At 40.9% G+C, this 26554-nt stretch overlaps 1 protein-coding gene across 1 annotated transcript; it reads right to left on the minus strand.

Annotated features, from left to right (window-relative positions):
- Window positions 1-6819: 6819 nt before the first annotated feature.
- On the minus strand, window positions 6820-14887 carry gata2b (GATA binding protein 2b). Its single transcript, XM_079578989.1, has 5 exons — window positions 14285-14887; window positions 13066-13614; window positions 11093-11238; window positions 8220-8345; window positions 6820-7540 (listed from the first exon to the last, which is right to left on the minus strand). The coding sequence occupies exons 1-5, from the start codon at window positions 14502-14504 to the stop codon at window positions 7223-7225; spliced, it is 1359 nt and encodes a 452-aa protein (XP_079435115.1). The 5' UTR covers window positions 14505-14887; the 3' UTR covers window positions 6820-7222.
- Between the last annotated feature and the right edge of the window lie 11667 nt (window positions 14888-26554).

Here is a 26554-nt window from a genome sequence, read left to right on the forward strand (position 1 = left end):
AACAAAAATACTGTCTTTTGATATTGTGTGCTACGTCAAACTGAAAGACCTGTTCTTTGATAAGTTGAAGCTTTGATTTGGGCGGCGCTGGTCATGATGGCTCAAAGGTGGGTCCTGAAGCAGATGCATCATTGCTCTATTGAACTTCCATAGCTTTATAGCCAAGTGATTTCTAAAAGAATAAAAGAAAGACAATTAGGCTTGATTTTTGATCAAACCTCCAAAGAAGCCAGTAAAAACCTCCAACACCCAAAATAAAGATATGCAATCATCAAACTCACTTATATTGGCCCAATAACAGTTGCCCCTCGCCTTTGCAGAGATGTGTGCACCTACACTCACCTGCACTGTCTTCTCTGTCACACCTGAACACTGTCCCTCCCTGAATCTGCCCCCGGCCTACTTTACCCCTCCTCTCACGTTACCCCGGGCTGCTCCGCAGGCTCTTTGTCACTGCGCTGTTATAAGATAGTGGATCCCAGACGCCCAGTCCCCAGGGGCCCTCGCTCGCAGCTCTGCCCACGCCACCGCGCTCCTCTGCAGGGCCAGACCCTCCCTCGGCTTCTCTTTCACCGGCGCGGAGGAGGCAGGAGAAAAAGAGCCGATTGTTTGAGGACAGAGGGATGAATTTGTCTCCTCAGAGCCAGAAGAAAGGCGCTGTCTCCCGGGCTGTGGATCAGGTGGTCCCTGCGTGTCCCACTTACTGAAGTGAGGAGACCGAAGCGTCTAGTTCAGGAGTAAATGCTCTTTCGTGTCAAGGCACAGACCTCTTAATGGATCTCAAGTTGTCGAAAGTTTGTCTAATGTTGATTCTCTCTTTAGGCCAGGTTGTCTTAAGCACGATCTGGGAATGACAAAACTGTAGTAGCCAATCATCATGGACAGGTTTGTTTTTAGTTTGAATATTTTATTCTTATTATCAGCACATTTCTCAACTTGCAAGGTCACTTTTCAGGGTCACTTCAACAAAAAATGCTTGAAAAATAGCCTGAAAGTTCTTGAAATTGATGCAAATGTTTTATAATTAGATGCACAGTGTTTTCCCAACAAATGTTTGAGTTTACAATATACCAAAGGATGACATAACTAATTTTGTTCCATTTCTCGAAAAATAAAATGAGGTATAGTGGTGTAGCAGGTGTAGCATTGCGACCCACCTTCGATTTATCATGAACAGCCAAAAAGTATTTGAAAAATATTTGAACAAATTGCAATCAAAACTTTTTTTCAGTTTCAGACTTGTCAGACCTGTATCAAAACACAGTCATTCAGTTGATTCAAACATCCATCAGTATGGCCTATTATCAAAATGCGATCATTTATCATTGCCATTCACAAGGCTCTTATGACCCTCGCCCACTGTCAGGAGCAACGGGCGACTGCAGTGGAGGATTCCACACACAACAACTTCACCCGGATCACAAAATTAACCAGGGACCTTAGTTACCACCAGCACGGTCAACAACACAAGTTTACACAAGTTTGTATCTTTTTGTAAATTCAGATTCTAACGATGCAGGGCACAGAGGCTTGTGGGACAGCACCAGAATTGAATATAAGATTGAAAGGTTGTCTATGCATGCAAGCACTGTCCAGGAAGTAAATAAATAAACGCTGCAAATAACAAAATGGTTCCATAAACTCCCCTTGCTTGGTGTTATATTTAGCCCTAATCACCTGCATCATCATATCTCTGGTATTGTTTATTGTTTAACTGTACAGAACTATCGTCCGTTCTGATCTCCCTCCCACTGTCCTGCTCCCCCTCAGAGACTGCACCTTTGTCCCTCAGAGCCAGGTCTCCAAAAGACTGTCCCAGATCAGAACAGAGAGGCCTGTCCCACCGGAGACAATCCACTCTTCAAAGGCTCATTTACTCACTGACTTCATATCATGGACGTCCCAGCGGGGGAAAGAGGACAGTATTAAGGTCAAGCATCTGCATAGGACTCAATTAAAGGTAAATGGTCCAGAAATAAAAGGACAAAATAATTTAATTACATTGTCCAGATTAATCTATTAAAAAGTGTTTACGTACATTTTAGGGACATTTGTCTGTGCATTTCAGCTATACTGATGCATGGGCAACCTGTCTGGAGTAATGGGCAACCACAGTGCAGCGGCTGGACACACATCTCTCCTTCGACTTGGTCAGGAGAACCAATCTTCCACAGCTCTAAAACTCTGTGGACAAAAAAGTTTAATTCTGTACATGTTCAGCTTTCCCAGTGCATGTTGGGTTCCACCAGGGCTGCCCTTTGTCTCCAGTTCTGTTTGTTACTTTTACGGACTCTGCTGTTTGCTGATGATGTTGTTCTGTTGCCTTCATCAAACCAGGACCTTCAACGTGGTCAGTGGAGAGTCCTTGCCTCGAGGGAAGGAGTTCAAGTGTCATGGAAAGGAAGTGTGAGATTGGCAGATGGATCAGAGGGGCGTCTGCAGTAACTTTTGTGGTGTGGAAGGAGCTGAGTCAAAAGGCAAAGTTCCAACTCTCAAGTATAGTCATGAGATTTGGATCATGACTGAAAGGGTAAGATCAGTTACCCGGGAGGAGCTCGGACCGGAACCACTGCTCCTTTATGTCGAGAAGAGCCAGCGTGTGCATGAATCTGGGCATTTCTGCTCAGACTGCTGCCTCAGCGGGAAGAGGATGCGTGGACGTGGGCTAAGATACCACCAAAAACATGCACGATAGGTTAATCCTACAGCCAGGTGTTGAAGGTATTGAACTTTTTTAATATAACCCGACATACAGTTGCAAGATTGTCAATATAGTGTGTCACATTTCTTAGAAATTAACTGCATGTAAAAAAAACTCCACCCACCCTCCTCCCCAAGCAAAGGCCAATCAACCACTCACACACAAACACACACACACACACACACACACACACACACACACACACACACACACACACACACACACACACACACACACACACACACACACACACACACACACACACACACACACACACACACACACACACACACACACACACACACACACACACAAACACACAAACACACTTCCTTAAAATAATACAGACTTTAAATTGAATCTAGAAAAAGAGGGGAAAACAAAGTAAGTAAGTAAATAAATCAAAATAAGAAAATAAATAACAAAAATAAATAAATAAAACTATATGTAGATACGTACACACATTCTAGTCATCCTCAAAAGAGTCGTTGTGTCGCAGAAAGGGATCCCATGTGTCGTAGAATGACTTTACTGCTCCATTGAGCGAAAACATTTTCAAGCTTCAAATTGTACAATACCTCTCGTATCCAGCGAACATGTGATGGGGGACAGGGAACTTTCCAGTTAAGCAAAATCAGCCTGCGGGCAAGCAAGGTGGTGAATGCTAATACGCGTTTAAATGCTTTTGCAGGCTCAAAACAGGAGGAACACCAAAAATGGCAGATATGGAACTTGGAACAATAGAACAACCATAGGCTCTGGTCAGTATGTCAAAAATGTATGAACAAAATGGTTCTAACTTGGGACATGACCAGAACATATGTACATGATTTGCTGGTGATAAATTACATCTGCCACAGGAATCGCTCACAGAGGGGTACATTTTAGATAACTTAGAATTGGTGTAATGAACCCTAAAAAAAAACATTACATTGTATGAGTCGTTGTCGAGCACAAATAGATGACGCATGAACTAAAGATAAAGCAGAAGTCCACTGTTCAGTTAATTTAACATGAAGGCTCTCTTACATTCTTACATTCTTAGTAGCTGAAAGGGAGGTTGAGGAAACTACCCAAATAGATCTATACAGGATTGAGATGCATCCCATAGCAATAGGATCCACAGAGAGAAGTGAGTCTAACAGAGTTTCCGGGGGGCGATTTGGAAAGTGAGGAAAAAGTTTGTCAGGTTGTTCTGCTCCTACAGGTCGCCCCAGCGGAATTGAGGATGGGTCAAATGCAGAGAACGAATCTCTCTATGGGGATCAATAAAGTATAACTTAACCTTAAACTGTTTTTTTCTGTTTCTTCTCATCATCCTTGGGACTAAACGTGGCTCTTTGATGCCGTTTTATCACCCTCTCCTCTTTTAACTTTTCAGCAACCACCTTCATGATTCCTTTAATTATATTAGCAACAAAAACAAACCATTTAGGCCAGGCCGAATGCATAAAGGGAAGAGACGTAAATCTCACCGCTGATTTAGCATGCCCACCCGGTAACTGCACTTTGTACGGACCTTTATCTGGAGTTTATTGAAGTTTATTGCCGTAGCACATTGTTTGGGAGGACGTGGTGTTTTAAAGGCTCGGTGGGAGGGCCGCGTGAGTGACAGAGTAAGTGCTTCCTGAGGTGATAGGTCGCTGGAGAGGAGAGAGGAGGCTGAGGGCTGCACTGAGGATGACCCTCGCGGTGAAAAATCAAGGCTTCAAGCATCTCCCAACCCGGGACAAAGGGAAAAGACAAGCTGCTTCTGAGGACAATGCAGAATGAAATATGCGTGCTATTTGGACCATGCGCGAAAATATGTGTAACTGTAAATAATATGTGTAACAGTCAGATGGAAAAAAAAAAGTTCTACAGACAACTGTGAGGTGGTAGTAGAAGTAGTAGTAGTAAAATAATGTGTGAATTTTAGTTGACAATTATTTCTCTATTGAACTTCTTTGAAATAAACTTCTTGAGTTTTTCCCCCGAAATAAACTCCAGAAGAAAGCTAAAAATGCTCTGGCCTATTTTTGCAAGCATTCACGAGAGCAGTTTGTGATGGAAAACCGTCCCAATTTTCCTTTTACCCAAACCCTACACTATAAAAGACGTCCATGTTTTGTGTCAGTATGACTGGAGCGTTTATTCAAGTCATTTATGGCTGTATAATCTTACAAGTGTGTTCAGTTTCCTCCAGTCCTGCCCAGGCTCAGACTCTTTCAATGGAGCACAAGAGATTTTGATGTTATTCATGTTGACTAAACATTGAGAGCGCTACAGCTGCTGCACTTCTGTTACATTGGACCTCAACAGCTCTTTTGAAATGGTTCTCACTAATACACTCACGTGATGACAGAAGACAATGCAAAACTGTCCCTTGGTTTAGTGGTTTACTCCTTTAGACCTTATTTAGACCTAGTTTAGACCTGGTTTAGACCTAGTTTAGTCCGGGTTTAGACCTGGTTTAGTTCCTGTTTCTGACCTGAGTTTTAGACCTAGTTTTATTCATCCATCCATCCATTTTCTTCCGCTTTATCCGGGGCCGGGTCGTAGTTTTATTCAAATTATTTAAAAAAAAACCTGCACATTAATCTCTTAAATACTTTTACCTTTTACTTATAAAGTACATTTTATGATGCATACTTTTATACTTTTACCACATTTACATTTTTCAAATACTTTTACATTTTTGGTCCTGTATCTGTGCCAGTATATGAACCACGCCACATGAGAAGCCGATTTACTGGCACAGGGTCTTAGATAACACATTACTGTCGGTCAGCTCCACAGACCAGCGTTATCACTTATGTACCTATTTGCTATTTCAAAATAATTTAACCTAAAAGTAGGGTACAGGAGGCAAACAGTTTAATTTTTTTTTTTTATTCTATTAAACAACAAAAATGTGGCTCTTGAGCAGACAATCTAATCAGAACCCAGAATGGACTCTGAATTTGGAACTAATGAACTAAAGAAACAGCAACATGCTAAACAAAAAAACAGCAATTGTCACCAATAAAGTCCTGATCAGAGCTAGTGCAGGTCTAAATAAGCTGCTGGATATCCAATATACGCTTACATTACGACAGTGAACCTTGTGTGTGTAGCCTCAATAATAAGCTGAACACAACCCATGAGTTGCAATTGTCTTTTAAACCAGCAAAAAGCCAAGGTCTAAAGCAGAGCAAATAGATGAAAAGAAACACTCACTCTCTTTGTCTGTTTTTATTTATTCGGACAGGTATAAATGCCGATCAGAGAAAGCACTTCAGCTAAAAATATACTCAGAAGTGGTATAGCAGTATTAACTTTGATTGGTTTGATAAAGTAAAGTACAAGGCAGTGAAAATAAATAATCTCAATAACAATAATTATATATAATAATAATAATAAACAGTGCCAAATTAGGACTCGCTTGGGTTCATAGTAATCATTTCCTTTAAAATTGTTCAGAAGCAAAAAATCCAGCATATTTTTCATGTAACATCAAGGGGATAGGTTCCCCGCATAGTTTTACATATGTACAATATTCACAGTCATTATAAACTTTTCGGCACATAATGAGCCAGACTGCAAACCAAAACGCAGTCGGGCTGACAGTGGGGGCAGAATAAAGAGGTGCAATAGTATTTTTCACATAACGTACATGTGCCTGACCAGGAAACAGTTCCTTTCTTGTCAATATATATATATAAGTACCAAATAAGGGCATCTTCCTGGAGTGTTAGGGTTTCAGTTCGGGTCAGTATGGGTTAAGTTGTCATTTCCAAACTAGTATCTCAAAAACGTCACATAGTGAAATGGGGAGGAGTTGAGTTTCAAAAAGGTGGAGCTACAAATCACTGGAAATAGGGCTGGACAATGAATCGAAATTTACCCGTCGAAATCGCGATCCCAACTTTGGTCAATCTCGATAATCCTCATGGGACTTAATAATCGTCAGGTTTACAGCCTTTTCTTTGAGACAATGGAAGATTTGTGTGGCTTAAATGAAAGCGTTTGCTATACTTCGAGCTGAGGTTCATACATCAACTACATGAATCAATCTTTATTAAGGAAAAATAAAAGAGAATCGAAACTCGAGATCGATCAATGTAAGGAAGAACTTAAGGAGAAAAAGTGGTTGTTCAGAAAAAGTATTACGTACATAAAATGCCCCACAGAGTCGGGGAATCAAACCAGTCTTCCTGTGAGATCGCCAACCTCTACGCCACCTTCCAACCATTTCTTAATCTTTCGACTGTTTTCTCTCAAAGTTATTTCTTATTTAGAAACTGTACCGACACCATCACCAATCAAGATCTCATTGAAACACAAGCTCCTTTGCTCGTCACTGACCCAAACTGTCCCATACTGACCCGCTCACCTACTCAATGTCAATTACCACCATACATTAGCATTAGCCAGGAGTATAGCTTCCTCTGGGGATGCACTTCGCCCTCGATGCCGCACAAGCCTCTGTAACTCTGCACCCAGTCTTTTCGAGGCGTGTCCTTATCTGTCCCGGGGACTTGTTTTCATTTCATTTTCCCCTCACCCCATGGCCGTCACCATGTTGGAGTGGTGTCCGAATGTTGGGTGTATGGGGGTGGGCGTGGGCAGCATGTGTCCGGTGTGGGCGAACGGGGAGGCGAGGTGGTGGTGGCCCATAGACACGTGTCCCGCCAGCGAGCCGAAGGGGGAGCTCTTGTCGTGGTGGTGGTGGTGGTGGTGGTGTTGGTGCATGGATTTGGAGAAGTCCTCGTAGCTGTCGCCGACGCTGCCGCTGCGCTTGGACTTCTTGGACTTGTTGGACATTTTGCGGTTGCGGGTTTGGATCCCCTCCTTTTTCATGGTCAGCGGTCTGTTCACCTGCGACGGGGAGAGGCAAGCGAGGGGATTAGAGGAGCGCACAATTATGGGGGAAATAACCGAGGATTCTCTGATAAACATTACGATTATCTTTGTAGTTTATAAGCTCTCAGTCATTGATCATTTAAAAAAACAACAACCCTGATTCACAGTAATGAAGCGCAAATTAATACACAAGAAATGCTGCGGCCCAAACTCGTCTGCCGCTCTAAGACAGCCTTTAAAAAAAAATTATGCTACTATGACTTTCACAAAATGTATTGTAGCTTTTTGGAGAGTTTGGAGTTAAAAATGAAACATAAAAAAAAAAATCTCCCACACCCCGCTTCTGTGTCCAGACCTACTGTTTGTGAACCGTGGCTGCAGACTCATGGGCGCTATTCTTTCTTACGGAGTTCCACTTAGAAAAAGTCCCACCATTGTGATTCTCAAGGGGATTTTGCCTCACACCGAAACAATAAGACCGTAAGAAAGAAAACATCCATGGAACAATCTGTCAGGCCAACCTGCCCTCGTACATACGCCCTCCTGTTTGACCCTGAGTTTTTACTATATTCAAATCTCACTGTGATGGGTAAGTATTAATCTCACGATACGATAAATGTGATTTGAAAAGTGTGAGTGATTTTGATTCTCTGTGTGGGGTAGGATTGGCAGTAAAGCTAACGGTTTCACTCACATTGTGCAGTTTGTAGTAGAGTCCGCAGGCGTTGCACACGGGGTCTCCGTTAGCGTTGCGTCTCCAGAGAGTGGTGGTTGTCGTCTGACAGTTCGCACAACACGTCCCCGCTCTGCGTGCCGCGGACTGTGGAGAGAGGAATGAATATAGTTATTAGGATTAGCAGATAAAAATCATGTGGACTAGTCCCAAGCCTGGATAAATGTGATGGTAGCATTGATTTGCTGTTGTGAAGCATGAAGGGTTATTTTTAACCATTATCTAACCCAGAAAGTCCCATTGAGACTTCAGAGGAGTCCTGGCCCCAGTGGCTCGCAAACTCGCAATCTATTTGCTTTGAAGCACCATGTCAGCTAATATATGCAACAGGGGACACACTTTTTTGATAGTTACACCTTATATGGATATTCATGCTGGAAAAATTAAACATCTGTGTGCAGTAAATAAAATAATCTATAGCACCTGTATTGTTTATCCCTATTCAAAAGAACTACAATAGGGTTTGTAGATTTGATTACATTTCTTTAACATATTTCCAGTAGTCTACTCATGAATACACATTTTGAATCATTATTTAGCTTGCATCGTGGGTTTTGTCTTGAGCACACTTTCCCTGATTCTTTTGCTCACATAGCGTTCCAGCGTTACGCCGGGGCTGGAGCGCAGCTAAATCGCAGCTGCGGCCGGGTCTGTTTTGGGGGAGGCCGCAGAGGAAGCAGCGCTGCCTCGGGTACTTTATCTGGACGGGTCAGATATCCGGAGAGGAAACGACTGAAGCACTACGACAGCCACCGAGCTCCAGGCGCACGGAACATCGGACTGATATACGCACGGCTCCATGCGCGCTCGCTCGTGTACTGTATACAGTTTCACACGTAACATGACACTTTTTCACGGAGGAATTTAGATTCCACGCTCGCGCATCGCATATATGCAGGTAATGCTGACGAAGTCTGCAATGAACACAAACATGTGACAGAGGCAACTCCAAACACATTGCGTATACTATACTACTATACTATGAATGAATTACATCAACAGCAGTGGATTTAAGAAACCTTAATATAAAGATTTACAAGCCTTTTTGGTCTCTATAGTTCTGAAAGACACGATTTGGCAGTCGATTAGATGATGCACATTTGACCTGTCCATGTGTATGAAAAGAATGATCTCATTGCAATGATATATCATGATTGTATAACTGCTTATGAAGCTAATTGAGCACCAAAGCACGTAGATCTAGTGGTGTGCCCTGCAGTAGTGGCCCTATCATTGACACCATCAGAAGTAGTGCTAATAATGATAACACCAGCAGCACTCGGCTAGCGCCATGAGCTAAAGGAGTCAGGGGTGAACGGCTAAACACAATTGCTGGAAACTGATTGAGAAAATATATGTTTCCTGAGATTGTATCTGCTGCTCTCGGTCACCAACTCCTCTCTTTTTATTTACTACCATGTTTTTGTTTTGTTTTGCTACAAACAAAGCATTTCTTTATTTTCATACATTGCATACATTTAATTCTCCCTTTATTCCATTCAAGTCTAAGTCCAAAGTTAAAGTCCCAGGCCTAAAGTCCAAACCAAAAAATAGTAAATGGTCTCTCAATACATATATTTATATTGTTATGCTAAATACTGTCTGTGTACTTCTTTAACCTTTCACAGCGTGATTTTTTTTAAACCTTGATTTTAAATCTCCAGAGGACCCTATTGTACATGTTGTAGTGGAGGGAAATCATTGCACACACACCCTGATTGATGTGAGGCTGCACTCATTCAGTACAGTACAGATACTGGGGACAAGGCGGGTTAAATGTTTTGTCCAATGACTGAACAGCATGCACTGGTGGTGAGAGCAGGAATAGAACCAGCAACCATTTGGATTTCTGCTAATTCCATCTCTGTGTTATTTTTATGATTTTATTTTTGCTGCTAGCTGCTATTCTCAAACTACGGAGTGCTGTTAACAGGAGATTTGTCAGTTCATCACAATAAGTCATAAGTCCTTGCTGTGCAAAGCTGGCTATGGTGGCTCTGTTTTCGGTGTTCTGAGCAAATACCAACACTGTACCAGCGACTGAGTCTGGTAAGAGTCAGCATCAACTCGATTTCCACAGCACAACATACACAAGCAAACAGGAAGTGGAGTAAACCAATCAGCGAAGGGCAACCAGCAGTGTTATTCCCGTTTTTGCATTAATATTCAAACAAGGTTATGAATCACAAAACTCACCTAGAATCGGTGTGTTTTTGGTCATTTATCGCCGATTAGAAAAAAGCTCTCTTTCTCTCTCCCATGTGTAGATTGTTATTGAGAGGACTTCTGCATCTGGACGGGTCACCACGTGACAGCTAATAACCGCTTCTGATTGCGCGGGCTCGTTTAAGTTTGACAGCAACAGCAAAAGCGAGCGCCCGGACCCGACTCCCCAAGTATAAAATATACAGAGGGGTATCATTCTGGATACCAGGCAAGAGTTTACCCGCAGGCACTGAGTTTTGACAATGCTCTCTCTACCTCTGCTGCACCTCTCGTCCCTCCCAACTAAGTTACAGAGGTCCTTCTGTATGTCACAGACCAGAGAACTCTCTGTGTTCGCTGCAGAAATGCAAAACGCCATGGCACTGCAATGTTCATCAGCTTTGAATCACAGTGCGGAGTCGAACGGCCGAACACGCACCCTATGTATGCTCTTTCTCATTGAAAATAATGCTGTTGGTTCTTTCACCATTTGTCATTGTGCGCTGGCTTTTACTCTCAAAATCTACAAGCTTCCATAATTTCCCAGGATATTTTTTTTTCTATATTTGCACCATTTGGTTATTTTCATTTTGTCTCATAAGACCCACTTTTGGACCCCACACACTTACCAGTCTGCGCTTGGGCTTGATGAGAGGTCTGTTTTGGCCGTTCATTTTGTGGTACAGTCCGCAGGCGTTACAAAGGTAGTGTCCTGTGCTATCCCTCCTCCATAGGGGGGTAGAGGTGGCTCCGCAGTTCACACACTCGCGCCCCTCTGTAACAATAAAGAAGGTAAAAACATAAGCACCAACTTAGACAAAAACACAGGCAAATGACCTGCTACTTTTTTACATTACATACATAATACCAGTATAAACACATCTGTGTCTTAGGAAAGGCTCACTAACACATTTTTTTTTTGCAACAGCTGAAGAAATAAAATAGCCTAATATATAAAAGACGGGAGATCCATGTCCTGAGGCTAATTTATTTGCTTGCTGATTGTTGGATAATGTGTAAAACTATTGTTGTTATCAACAAAGACAACTGACTTGAAAGATATTCATCTAAATATACTGAAATACTACCCATACTTTTCTTGTTGCTTACAACTTATTACAGCAAATATTTCACAGTTTGAATATTATACGTTAATAATCTAAACAAATGGACATAATTGAAAGCTGACAGAATCTTCACCGTGCAAAATGCTAGACAATGCTATACATTAGGATATATATATATGTTATAAAATTAACCTTGTTTGTTATGTTAAGGCACCTTCAAAAGAATGAATGTGTAAGTGTAAAAGTATTAACATGTCAAAGCCAAAGTAAAGACACAAAGTGAATAGATTTTTAGAAGCAGTGTCGGATTACACCTTTTAAATAGCAGACTGATACGTGACACTGCAATACAGAAAGAAAAGTGGCATCTCTCTATTATAACTAGCTAAAAGAATATCCTTAGGAGGAAAATATATATATATACGCGATATAGTTCACAAAAAACATAAGTGTCGTGTTGGATCAAATTAAAAGTTAATTAAAATGCATGAAATAAAAACATGCACACAAAAAAAAGACACCAGTGGATAAACTACGATCCAACAAGTTCTGAAATGAGACTAAAACCAGAACTGAACCAGGTATGAGCCAAGGCAAAAGCTGGACACACAGGACTGTAGATCCAATGATGAGCACATCCTTATCGGAAAAAAAGATGACAAAGATGACGTCGATATATCTCATTTATGTTATCAGTGTCACAATCTCAATCCAGATAAAGGCCCTAAATCTTGCGTAGTGTAACCGAATAACCAATCAGGACCTGTGTGTAACCGAGGAGCAGCCTGGGCTTAAATACTGAGGTTTTGGCTCTGAGTGCAGGGTTCTTCCTTTTCACACACCCTGGTCCACATCCAGAGCCCCATTCTGCGGGGCCTAATTACACAGTCACGGTGAACAAAAGAGGATTAGAAAAATGTCTGTCAATGACGCCTGTATCGCCTGTAGCCTGCATACACACGGAAGGAAATTACATTAGGTTAATATTGTTATTAAGTGTGGCGTTTTTATAATTTAGTACTTTTATCCAATGTAGCCTGTCTGTTGTATGTTTCTCTTAATGAACTGCTGTCTTATGTTCACTAGTTTGACTGCAGCATAGCCCAAGTCAATCTTGATTTTGATCTTGATTTTTCACGGTCTATGTTTTGATCACATTATTATTATTTTTAAATATATATTTTACATTAATAGCAATAAATAACTTAGTACATTTCAATTGCTTATAATGGCCATTGGCCCATTATAATTTTGCATTTTCAGGTGTTAATTAAAAGTAAGAACATTGTTATTTTTTTTATTATAAACAATTGATACAAAATAAATATCTAAATAAGTGATTTAACTTTATAATTCTGTTAACGTGCACAAACAATATGGAACTATTTCTTCCTTTATAGGCCGAAAAATAAAAATAGAAAGATATACTTGACCCAAGAATATGGCTCTATAAAAGCACACTATTTAAATATCTAAGATCAACAGTAATAAAAAAAAAAGGGAGTTTAAAATAATAAAATAAATAGGGTAGTCACCGGTGCAGGAGCGTGTCTTGTTCTTGTTTTTGGTGGAGAACGACGCTCCGAGCAGGTTTCCCGCGTTGAACAGGCTGCCGTAGTCGTGCGTCGGGAGCGAGTAGGGCGAGTACGTGGGTATGGGCTGGTGCGCCCTCAGTGACCCGGAGCCCTCCACCTTCATGCTCTCCTGGATCTGGTACTTCAGCGACTCCTTCTCATCCATCCGAGCCGCGGATGAGGACGGAGAAGCCGCTCCGGGGTCCGGGGAAACATCCTTGGGCGGTGTCGGGGGGAAGGTGTACAGATGCGGACTGGTGTGGGACGGCGGGGTGAGGGACGATGCAGCCACCGAGTTGGAGTTGCTTCCGCACGGGTAAACCGCCGAGAGGCCCCCGGGGGAAGCAGAGCCCGCCGGGTGGTGCAGGCTCGGCTTGCTGAACGGACTCACGGCCCAGGCATTGTGATGGTGGTGATGGGCCGAGAGAGCCGCTTTGCCCCCGTCCAGCCACGAAATCCCCGGGCTGTGCAAGAGATGGGGTCGGCAAACCTGGCCCCCTGTCAGGCGGGCTAACGAAAACCAAGAAGCACATGGTGAGTTCGCTAGCAATGCATTTTCTTTTTCTTTTTCGCTTTTAATGATGATTTATTGACGTTAGCTGTTTTGGCCACGCAGAATATAGCCTAATTTATTACACTAAAAACAAAAAAACAAAAACACTCAAAAAACAAGTATTTCAGATGCCGTTTGTTGAGCCATAGGTTGTCATGTAAGTTTGTTAGCTTAAGGGCTTCAGGTAAATATTAGACCCGCTCGTTAGGCGTTATTTTGAAGCCGTTAGCTTCAGGCTCTTTTGCATTTTCGACAAACGAACAACCTGAAAATGTTCACAGCACAAATTCATATGTTTTAAGCAAACTTATATCCATGTCCATTAAATTAAAAGTCCAAAATTGGTAAATAGAAAATGCAATTACGATGGTGCTGTTCAACATTATGAGGATTTGTTAGCTAGCACTACAAATTATTACAATGCTCTACAAGCAATCCTCATAAAACACTCTTTTATGTGAACGCTATTTGAGATGTATTTTTATTGCTTAATTGTACTTAATATGTTAAAAGACATATGTTAATAGTTACTCTGCTGTAATAAAACAGCGCGTTGTTGGACATTAAACCATGGTTAAACTAACAGCATTAAAGCACATTTGTTGACCTGCAGCCCGTGACTCTCACCGTGCGCGGGGTTGTAGGACACTCGGGCCCGGGCTGAGTTGTGGTAGTACGGGTTTCCTTGTGAGTCCAGGTGGTTAAAAAAAACATCCACCTCATCCGGGGGCAGCAGAGGGGTCGATGGCTCCATGTAGTTGTGTCCCAGGCCGGGGTGATGGGAGTCCGGGTGCTGTCCGTTCAGCACGGCGGGGTGGTGCATCCACCGGGGCTGCTCCGTCTCCATGACTCTGGAGGAGCCGCGACTGGATAAAGTCAACTCCGAGATATCCACAACAGAGCGAGGGGAAAACCGAGCGAGTCCTTTGCAAGACTTCTGCCAGAGTCCATTCAGCGCGGAGATATGCTGTCTCCAACTTTAATTCCAGCGTTTCCTTTTGAGGCTGTCACTGGAAACCTGCAACAAGCAAACATCAGGTTAATATTTTAAAACTGTAGTGCGGCTACTCTCTTCGTGTAAGTAACAGTCCCTAACAGTCCAGATCAAGTGACTTGTGCAAGACAAACATCCTCCGCCCAAAATGGAAAAAAGCTCGACAACAAAATGACCCGGACTCCTCTGAAAGAAGAAGATAAACGTGCCTGAGTGACCCGAGTCTCATCCACACGCCTCGCCTCGCTGTGTCTCTGGTGATGTGCGTCCTCGGAGCTCCTCTGTGGCGCTTTGTCAGACTCCGGTCCGTCCACTGGGAGTTAAAGCAACACGTAACTGCGCGGTGGCTGCGGATGACAGCGGGGCAGGCGCTTGTCAAGCCCGTGGGAGGAGCCTGCACTTCGGCCTGGCCTCGGCCAATGGGATCGCAACTCTGCAAATCACGCTTTTCTGTTTGGATGGATATATGTGTGTGAAAATGTAAAAAAATAAAATAATGTAATGTTAGTGTGCCATTATTGAATGACTCTTCATTGCTTCTGTGATAATTAAAGATGAACATTAAGGTTAAAGGCCCTTTACCTGATTTTTTTCATTTCAAACAGTGAAAGAGGAAGCCACTAAATTGAAATGTGATTGGGGGTACAAACTCATCCCTAATCTTCCAAACATATTTGTAGCATCCCAATTCTTAACAGGGACATGTTTATAGGCACATTTCACTACTTGCAGGGTCACTTTTCAGGGTTACGTTCACAAGAATGCAAGAAAACTAGCCTCCAAGTTCATGAAATAGACACAGATGCTTTATAATAAGATCTACAGTGTTTCCTCCACAAAAGTCTGAGTTTACAATATACTAAAGGAAGACAAAACAGATTTCATTCCATAGAATAAATCAGGTATAGCTCCTTTAAGGGCAATACAATATCTAAGCAAGGATTGTTAATATCTGATCCCAATCTCATGATCCTTTCTTGAACATAGCAGAGGGTGCGTTATGGGGCCTATTTCAGTGAAAATAACAATGCCATAATTCATGTAAAAATAAACACCAATTTTAACTGTTGCACATTGTTTTCTTTCAAGGGTTAAAATGACTTTCCCACATGTTTTAAATGTCTCTACATAAAGAAATACTTACATGGAGCAAATATTTGAGGTCTTTTACACCTACACAGAACACTAAACATAATTAATCAAGCAATAGAAACATAAGGTTTCTATCAGGAAAAAGTCACGTGACTGAAATCATTATAGCCTATAGATGAAAATGATCAGATCTGATCATTAAGATAAGACACTCGTAATGTTTTAGGTTTGTGACAGCGACAAAGTCATCTTTAATAGAGGTACAAAGGGAGTGTAACTGACACTGTTGTCGCTGATGTGAGATCTTATTTGGAGTGAAGCATCAGAAAGGGTGGTGCACGCGCGCGCGTCCCTCAGACAAAGCCTCATCAAACTTCATCAAGTGGCTTGGTCGTTTAGCAGAAGAGCAAAGTGTCATTTATGTGTCTTTGTTTTCTCGGCTCTGTCACTGCAGCCTCGCGCGCCTGATTGACAGACGAGATTGGAAAGGGAGTGCGTGTGCGTGTGCGTGCGTCCGTGCCGCCTGCCTGACGCCGCTCCAGACGTGAGCGCGCCTCTATAGCGGAAAATAAAGAAAAGCTGAGGGCATGAACTTTCCCCTATAGGCAGAGGGACTGACAGAGAAGAGAGGGCAGAGGAGATGCAGTTGGTCTTATTGCTGCTGAGGTCCCGGATGAACTCAAAGAAAGACTGCACGAGGTATTCACACAGTGCCGCACCATTCATTAGACACAAGCGAATCTGGGTTTTTCATCACATGTGAGCAATATGAGAAACAGGTGTCACAGCGTCACTAACACTTAAAACATAGGTGTCAAACTCTGGCCCGCGGGCGATACCAAATGACTGCTCGAGCTGGCCCACTGGTATTAGCCTATACATTTTTTTCAGATTTTGCATATCTGGACTATTAAGTTATATATTGTATAGTAATAAGTGTTACTTGTTCCATTTTCAATGTTAAAGCAAATCTTGTTGGGTCCATATTAAAAGGTTCATTTGTTCAATGGTGGCCCGAGACTTTGTTCAAGTTGTACATTTTGGCCCACTGTGTATTTGAGTTTGACACCCCTGCTCTAAAACAAGACTTTCCAGAATGTCAAAACAACATTTGCTGCCAGGACTTCCAGGAACCAACTTAAGGCCGTAAGATTATTTAGCACGATTAGATGAGATAGGCCGATTTAATCCGTTCCTATCGTACGTGGGCCATGCCAGCTAGTTTTCCTTTGGCCCGATTCACAAGGCCTACAGCTGAGCCCACTTTATCAAGTCTAACACCATCAGCACAAACTACATACTCACTGTAGCCCTGAGCCTGGTGAAGAAAGGGCTGCTCGTGTCAGGACAAGGAGCAGCATTTGCGCTCATCTGCATCATAATGGCCGCACACGCGCGCTTTGAGAGCGAGCCCTTTTGATCCGGCCTGAGATAAAGCCTTATCGGCCCAGAACATCCACTGCCATCTCAGGAGCTGACGTTCATTCAATCCGCCGCATTACTGCTCTTATTCTCACACGGGACGACCAAAGAATCTGAATTAAGATATAAAATAACATTATTATTATTATTATTATTATTATTATTATTATTATTATTATTGTTATTATTGTTATTATTATTATTATTGTTATTATTAGTATAATTAGTATTATTATTATTGTTATTATTGTTGTTATTATTATTATTGTTGTTGTTGTTGTTGTTGTTAGTTTGAATTATTTCCATCCAACGTGCGTCGATCTTCTTATTCCATGTGCTCGAGCCTTTATTGACGTTCCTCGCGCTGCCAGATTGAAAGTGGAATAAAGGAGAGAAATCCAATGCTGGATCCTTGGCCCCCGTGATTATAAGGCATCCTGGGGTAATTTTTCATCGGCGCTGGCTAATCTTTGTTCTTTGTGAAGATAATAAATAGCCTAATCGTTATCAGCGAGCTGCTGGAGGTGTCGCGGAGAATGGGCGCTGATCGGCCCGGGAAATAGGCTGCGAAGTAGCGCTGAATAAATGGCATCCCTTATCTCTGCCTCCCAGATTATCGCCGCCTTTTCAAACTCCCTCAACAAATACATCTAATGCGGGGCATGCATCATTTACAGCGCAGATCTGGCAGTGATTGAAAGATAGATAGATTGATAGACGAAGGAGAGGCTGCAGTCTGCAGACACAAGGCTTAGGGCTTTGGCTTTTTATTTACAAGTGAAATGTGCGTGTGCTCAGTCTTTATTGCGCTGTTTAGACAGCGGAGCGCCGCACACTTCTCCATTATGTGGGGTTATCAGCGCGGCCCATCTGAGGTTCCGCTTCTTTGTGGCGCTATCACGCATCTTATTTCTTTTATGTCGGATTTGACAGTGTAGAAGAGTTAAATATGCAGCGTCTCCCACCAAGGGACAGTAATATAATGTTGAATCTAATCTGGCAGCATCTGCAAATTCAGGAAATAAATGTGCCAATGGCTGGCCACAATATGTTCTGCCCAGCAAACTCAGCAGGCCTGAACTGTTAGGAAATGTCCATTTTGCACCATGTTTGGACAGAACTTTTATTACGTCAAAAGCACTAAAATGACGTTCATTCTAAAGACCTTTTTGCTTGAGCTTTTTGCTTTATTTAGCTGTCATAATAAATTGTATCCTCAAAGTTGCATGTAATAATTCTGTCAATCCGTTTTGTTTATTGCAGGTTTAAAAGACCCTTGTTGGGCACACAGATATAAAGTGCCAGTAGACGACCAAGATGCTCTGTAAGTATTCCTCTAGAAGTTGTATAGACTAAACATGATTACATATAAATAAATAAATCCACTGTGTTTGCACAGTCAAACGTCTACATCGAGTAACACTTAAGAAAATATTAGGCTTTCCAAGTTCCCCTAAAAGGACTGCACTGGGACTGAACCAGGACTGGAAAAGACTAAAAAGGCTTAATCTGATGGAATCTCTTCATGTAGAGCACATTATAGTGGCACAATTTGGCATTATAACTATTTGCAATTGTAATTAGATTTGTGATTTAGGTTTAATATAAAACTCACTGTGCACAGTTTACACATTTCCAGGAGTTTTAGAGTAGACTAAAATATGAAGTGCTAGACTAATACAAGAATCACTCTTCATTTCATCTTTTACTACAGCAAGCATTACAAAGGACAACTTGGACACACTTGTGTTGTATGAAAAGAATATTGTACCACCTACATTATTGTTGTCTTTTTGCATTCACATTGTAAAATGATTCCTAAATAATATGTATTCTCAAAGCATCAATGCCGAACAGTATGGGGCAGTAACCAGCGCGCTGAAGTCTGGAGTCAAAGTATTTCTCCTCCATACGATACAATTGTGATGGTTAATAACTGCAGCAGCCCTGAGCCAGCGCCGCTGATGGTCTCCAGGGCAACCCAGATAAGGCCCCAGTCATTTCTCCATATCTTACAGTCTATTATATTCAAGGATTAGTTCTCCCTCCACAAAAAAGGTCAAACACAAAGTCGAACGGAGCAGAGAGCTCCCCCCACTGGCCCCACCCCCCGCCGTGACAAAGCAAGACCCATTTTTTATTTCATATTATCAGGATGAACTCCAACGATGACCTTTCCTGACTTCCTTTTGATAGATGCTCACCTCCAGCGGTAGACATTTGCAGCCGGCACAATGCCTAATTTGTATTTGCAAATCCTATCAGAAAACTGCGTATTGTGATTCATTCAATTGTTTTTGTTTTTTTATGAATTGAAGCTGCATCACTTATTTAGGCTGTGTGTTTAGTGCAGCTCTAAAAGATTTGTCAAGGTCTTAAAGAGCAGGCAGTGACGTCAGGGAAAGAAAGGCCTTGTGTACAAAATAGTCAGGCAAATAGCGACACCTAGTGGTATGGGTAGAGTGTAGGTATTTTATGCATTACTGGGGATTATTGAGTGAAAATGCTGAAATACTGTATCTATTTTAACTCTAAGACCACTGCGTGCCCCCCAAAATGACAATAGTCTTTATTATTAAGATCAATCACAAAAGACTTTGGCAACAAGAAAACCAAACATGGTGTAAAAATAATAATATATTGTTAAATAAATATCTGTAAAAAGTTAAGAAGAAATATATAAAACAATTTCAAAAGTAATGTAAATAATCCAAAAACACGCTTAATTATTGAACAACTATGACCATTTGGCGTTAGTTTTGTGCTAATGTCTTGGGACAGGCTTGTTTTGAGTCAGAGCTTCATTTCCTTGGAGCGGGCAGCGGGTCGGCGATGTTTACCGCACCTCGCCACTAACAACCTGTCAATCAAACCATGTTTTAACAGAGCGCCCAGGGATTTACGCAATTCCACACATGCTCTCAGACAGACATCTCACCTATATTAGTCCTATGAGCTGTTTAGACGAGGGCTGGCAGAACAATTTAGAATCGTAATTGTCATTAAATTTACGACATAAATGTGGGGATTCAGATCACAGGACACTGCACTGGGATAGTTGTATAGCTTTTCCAGCCGCAGTCCCTGGTTACAAAAATAAATGAACAATGCAAGCTCAATTTTAAACCACTTACAATGATCTAAACCATTGTTTCCCAGCCAGGTACGGGCACCCTGGGGGTACACAAGCACTAAGCAGGGGTACATGGAAGGATTTTAGATTTCAAAAGAAGTTGAAAAGCAGTAGAATTTGTGTAGAATTATGACAGTTGATTTAAACACAGTTTATGCAGTGAAATGTATGCATTTCATAGTGTTTTAGCTATATGTTGATCAAAGAAAAAAGCATTTTTTACAAATAAATTGTGTTTTTAGATGATCACTTTCAAAACAATTGTCAATCCCCTCAAGGAGGTACATGGAGTGCACTAGAAAGGTCCAAGAAGTCCTCCAAACAAAAATAGATGGGAGCTTCCCCCAGCATTCAACCCCACCTACAAACACCGTCCGTCACAAGCAGACAATATGACAATAATTTCATTTATTCATTTATTTGAATGGGACAATGCATGTTAATGAACAGACAACTAGTGCTGTAATATGCCGGATTGAGCTCAGAAGTCATTTCCATCCATAGTCCCATGGGGTAAAAACATATCTTACATATTCCAATAGCTCCAAACTGGGGTGAAGTTAGAAGTGGCCAAGGTCTTCCATGTTTTCCCTATTTGAATACAGTTACGTGAAAAGTTACACGATCCAAGTATAGTTACACAAAATGAAACATGTCGATTTCCTAAGCTGATAAAAAGGGCTACTATATTGTAAGGTGTAATAATACCTTAGGGGCACTTTCGACGTCCACGCAGTAAAGTATACTAAAATACTGTTTTTAGTTTATGCCAGAAAAGATGAGAGAGCCACGGGGGCACATGGCCTGCATTTGATTTACATATTATACTGGCAATCCTACGCAAGTCTTTTATGTATGGACAAAACTCACCATTGTCTATGTCACTCTGCCTATCACAGTTCAAAACTGTCTGTTGGACTTTACTGTAAGTGGTTTTCAACCCTTTAGTCGCCACTTCCATGAAGCACGTTTTCCATTTAAACGACATAGAAATTTGAATCCAGTCACTCCCAAAGGGGTCCAGTTTCCCGACCCCACGTTGAAATCCACAGATGTAATGGCTAGTGCTATATTTGATATTACTTTGTTCTATGTTACTTGAAATTATGCCTCCTTCCTGAAGTAGCTGACGTTTTTGATGACGACAGGTCTTCTTTTCTTTACACTCTTTGAGTTGTTATCAAGGAATACAATTTGAACAATTTTGTGTGGTCCACCTAACACATACCCCTCTTTTAAGGAAGCTTTAACCAGCTCTGAACTTTGTTTTAATTTTGTGCCTTTCCATTGACTCAATTTTGCTACATTTGCTGACATCTCCATGGATTATGTTGATCTCCTTGTGGTGGCTCCTTTCATGTTTGTTTGTGTAAGAGCTATAATCAGATTAGATGATCCTTTGATTTCAGAGCCACAGATTGCTCCATCAGCATTTACATCTCTTTACCTGGCTCTTGATATCCTCCTTATCATTTTGCCGACATCCGTGCTACAGTAAAATGGTATTTAATTTTATTTACGTTATATAACACAATACTGAGTCATGAAGGTCGTAAACCAAAACCAATTAACTGTGTGTTACATGTAGTGAATTCAAACTGGTGTATCTTACACACACAAGGAACATGTGAAATACATAAATGATCATCAATTTATTATAAAATATTTAAAGATTGTGACCACCTTTTCTAGAAGGTTACGCCAAAGTATTTATTATAGGTGGAACGCAGAATACAAATAGCTCCCAGTGACAATAAATGTATAGCATTGGACAAACCAGATGCACTGTTTTGAGTGTAATTTGCAACACTTGTCCATAGGAGGCTTTTAGACACATTTAACAATACAATACAATAACAATACAACAGTGTCATACAGCATTAGCATGTGTGCAGCTCCGGTTTGACTTCAGCCACTGTTTCAGACCTCTGTTAAACTAAGCGGAGTAAACTGAGGACACCTTAACCCACACAGTGATTCCATCGTTCCAAGATTCTTTCAATGTTAAAATCAATAACAAAAAATGTTTGACCATTTGATTGCATAGTATCTCTTCTTTCACATGATTTGTCATGTTGTTAACACAAAATAAATAAACAGTTTATTCACTAACACACATACAAACATGTGTCTAATAGGCTTTACTTTGTTACGTATCTCTTTTTATTTACTAAGTTTGAAACTTGTTATCTGTGTTTATTTTAAAGTGAATGCACTTGTAGCAAACACTCATTAGGCCTGTTAACTTTAGATTCTAAACTGAGTAAGTGATTTGAATAAGCCAAATAATGAGGAATATAATATCTGAAGAGGATACAGAGTACATGTTGAGTTGTGGTGTGTCCTTTTGCTCACCTCAGTCGTGTGTGCAGATGGAGATGTACCAGCAGATAGAAGGGGCCCCCCCTCCTCCTTAACCCATCACCACATCAGGATACACTTGTGCTCTGTGATTCCGGTTTCAAACGGATCCCAGTTCTGCACTGGTTTAGGCCTATCCACAGTGAGGGTTTCACACAGCCGTGTGGTCAGAGAGGTGAGCCAGTATAACGGACTCTTCACCCGCATACCGGAAATACTCACCCTGACTCCCCCATACTCCCCCATCTCACCCCTACCCATGCTTCTGAATGTAAAACAATGTTGATTCGGGTGACTGGCTAAATTGCAACTGAATCAAAATTGCAGGTTTACTGATAGCAATTTTCAAATTGCTGCTTTTTTTTCGATGTAATATTCACAGCAGTAAACAAAGTATCATGTCTCCATGAGGTCTTGCGTGTAAAACCTGCTAACCGTGTTTTTTTGACCTCTACACACATACGCGTTGATGATGCGACCGGGACGGCTGGGTGATTTCACTTACAATCAGTGAAGTTAGACTAAGATATTGAGAGGTTCTCAAACTATCAAAGCAAGCACTACCACATAAAATATTTGACCCTTCAATTCAATCAGTTATTATGCGTAAACTGGGTGGGCAAATCATGCATAAAAAAGGAAAAAACAACAACACATAACTAAGACACATTACTAAAGTATATATGAATTCATCTCATATCAAAATGGATCAAGTCTAAAATTGTACCACCCAAAGAAGCCCAAGTATCACCACAATTTGAGTTTCTCTTTTCAACTGTGCCACCTGCTGTTAGCCAGTGGCATCAGCAAATATTGTCCTGGACCCAGAGAAAGATGATACTTTATCTTCTTTTGATCGGCTGAACAGGACAACATCAGTGACAGCTTGTGTTTTGTGGGTGTGGGACTAACTCCTTTTCAGTTTTCAGTTTTTAAAATAATGAATAGAGCTCAGGTTGAAATGGCTTGGTAACTGAGACTTTGGAGGAACAACATGAATAATCATTTCTGTAAGCGCTTTTGATGCAGTTTTCTTCATTACAATTGTTTTATGTGGTCAAAGAGTAGAAAATGCACATTTTTAAACTCAAGGTCAAGAGAAGATTGAAATATGAACTGCTACATACATGTTTTTAGAGATACAGGTACTGTGTCTACTGATTTTAAACATGTCAGATACATTTTTTGTTTACAGAATACAACATAATTGTACATAAATAACTGCAGCCTTTCTGATTTGCATTTGCAATACTTAAATTGCCATTTTGATTTCATTTTAATCAATTGTGCATGCCTTATGTTTTCTACAAATACACAGCTAAGTCATTTTCCATTTTGGCAGAGAACTGTTCTTAAGACAGCTGCATTCAGCCTTTTTCATTGTGCTGACATGTTGTTTGGTGACATGCAATCTTGAGGATGAGGCGGTTAATGGTTTTGTGTCGCCTTTAAGGTGTACAGTCTTGAACTTCCCTTTACCCGTGTCTTATATTTTTCAGGGGCTGAGAGGTCTAACTGCTGCCCAGCCAGGGCTTCCGGGCGTGGGCTACTGAGGCTCAGCGTCCCCCGAGCGCTGCTATCACCTTGGTGCAGAGCGAGTGCCAGGATACTGTGGTGTCTCTTGTGGCCTCTGTTCTTCACTGTCAACTGTACTGATGGATGTAACTGCACATCACATGGTCAGTACACAGTGCACAGTTAACCCTATGCATCACGGAGAAATTATAATATTATTATTATTATATATTAAGTGAGGATTAATGTTAGGATAGCGCTGTACAGCATATCAGTATTCTCCAAACAACATGTGACTTGGCTCACATAGCATACTTTTTTTTTTGCAATAAGCAAATGACATGCTTTCATTTCCGTATCTATCTTATTTATTTATTTATTTATTTTTGTGGTAGGGCTAATAAGTATTGTATCTGTTTTTAGGATCTCATGTGCAGCACTTGGGAAACAATTTTGTTAGTTAAATGTGCTATACAAATAAAGTGGATTGGATTGGATTGAATCTAAATAAATGGGTTCATTTTTACAATTGAAGTGTGGCCATAACTTCAAGTAGTCCCATCCTAGATGCAACCATATTAGAGATGTTTTATCCTTAACAGTTTGGGCATCTCTGCTGAGACTGCTGCCCCCGCGACCCGGCCCCGGATAAAGCGGAAGAAAATGGATGGATGGATACATTATTTTGAACCAGACTATTGGAACTGACGAATGCATCACCTCCCGGTGGTCAAAACTGTATAAAACACAACCTGTTCATGCCATCCATAAACCACAAGAGGGCACAAGGAGCAGCCCTCCTTTGCCTTAAAGTGATACAAAGGCACATAGATGGACTACTCAAAGGGAAAGTTGATCTCTTTAATGGCTGCTCTGGCTGATTGGTCTTCATTACTACTGGTTGATCAGCTTGAGTGAATGTGTGCCAGCGTTTACCATACCGATGGATAATTCTCCATATTAAAGTGGATTTGGGTTTCTTTTCTAATGAAGAACCCATTGAGTTCTAAACTGCTGGGCTTTCTGTTGTGATACATACTAGATATTTTATTAATTGTAGACTTTATAGTAAGTCATTAATTACAGCCCTTGCTATTTTTTTTAAAGTGTTTATTTGTCATTTATTTTTACTTGAATCAATAACTACAGAAGCTTTGATTAAAAAAAAAAAAAAGTTATGATTGTGAAAAAAAGATTTGAGATTATTCTTCATGTCAGACTCCTAAAAGCAGTTTGACATGTAGAAAGAGAGAGAGAAAAAAAAATCCTTTAAAAAATCATTGCATTAACAGAAAGATCATCACATAACACCTGCCTTCACTAACCTTCTCCGCCCTAACTGTGATTCTGATTTGATTGGGATTAATGTTTCTCAAATTGGTTGTACAATGTAACGGTTCTGTTTCCTAGAATCTCACACAATCATAGTCTTCTGCATCTCTGTGCCAACGCCAGCACAAAGTATCATTTATTCTGGAAAAAAGGTTGATTTGACTTTCATTTTTGCAAAAGGCTTTTCACAATGTAAAGGTTTACTTTTTTCACCCACAAAGGATATTACTTCCCGATACCATTTTGGGTTGATTACACGTTGGCAAAAAACTTAATAGAAAGAAATAGGGGTATACAGTATCCTTACATTGTCATTATAGGCGATTAGTCTCTTGTAGATACAAAAAGAATATTATTGTATTAATAACTACACTCTACACGCTCTATTTATATGATGAAGATCCACTGAAGCAACCACAGAAATACAGTTTGACACATTTTTTAGGTGCATGTGTACCTGTGGGACCTTCCATGCACTGAAGACTGATATAAATGTTGTACTTCTGTTTCTCTGTTAAATAGATTAATGTCAAAAGAGTATTAGCAGCGCATGTCTTTGTGGTTAATGATTGACTTTTTCTGATTCGGACCCATGACTCATGACAATAAAGTGTGTGCTGCTGACCTCAGCAGAGACTGCCCTTCAGTGCCACAGAAGTCACATGCTGTCGTATGTGTCCAGACTCCTGTGACCAAAAAACAGCTGAGCCCTTTATTGTAATGGCCACTGGCTTCATACCGTTACTCAAATGCTTAACATTTTTAGCCGAGCTCGACAGAATACTGGCTCCTTTCAAATGGAGTTGCATGTACTAAAATAAGCACAGATTCAATGACCTCTAAATACAATTGATAGACATTGCTGAATCAGAAAATGACAGAAGCCAATAATAGGACATCATAGATACAAGAAAGGAAACCATAGAAACCGATAGAGAAATCATTATGTTGGCCACTCTCAATTTAAAGGTGCAAAGGGAGCAAAAATAATTAGGCATGTATTAAACACAGAAGATGTAACCAGTATTTTATTTTCATGGATTTGAAT

Source organism: Gobius niger (genome assembly GCF_951799975.1).
Source record: "Gobius niger genome assembly, chromosome: 20".
Classification (NCBI taxonomy): domain Eukaryota; kingdom Metazoa; phylum Chordata; class Actinopteri; order Gobiiformes; family Gobiidae; genus Gobius; species Gobius niger.

Bases quoted from the DNA above. Each gene is read 5' to 3' on its own strand.
- gata2b (XM_079578989.1), bottom strand. From the start codon at position 14,504: ATGGAGACGGAGCAGCCCCGGTGGATGCACCACCCCGCCGTGCTGAAC. The intron at 8,346-11,092 runs GTAAGTGTGTGG...CTCTCTCCACAG, and splicing joins TCAAGCCCAAGCGCAGACTG to TCCGCGGCACGCAGAGCGGG. The intron at 7,541-8,219 runs GTGAGTGAAACC...TCCCCGTCGCAG, and splicing joins TCTACTACAAACTGCACAAT to GTGAACAGACCGCTGACCAT.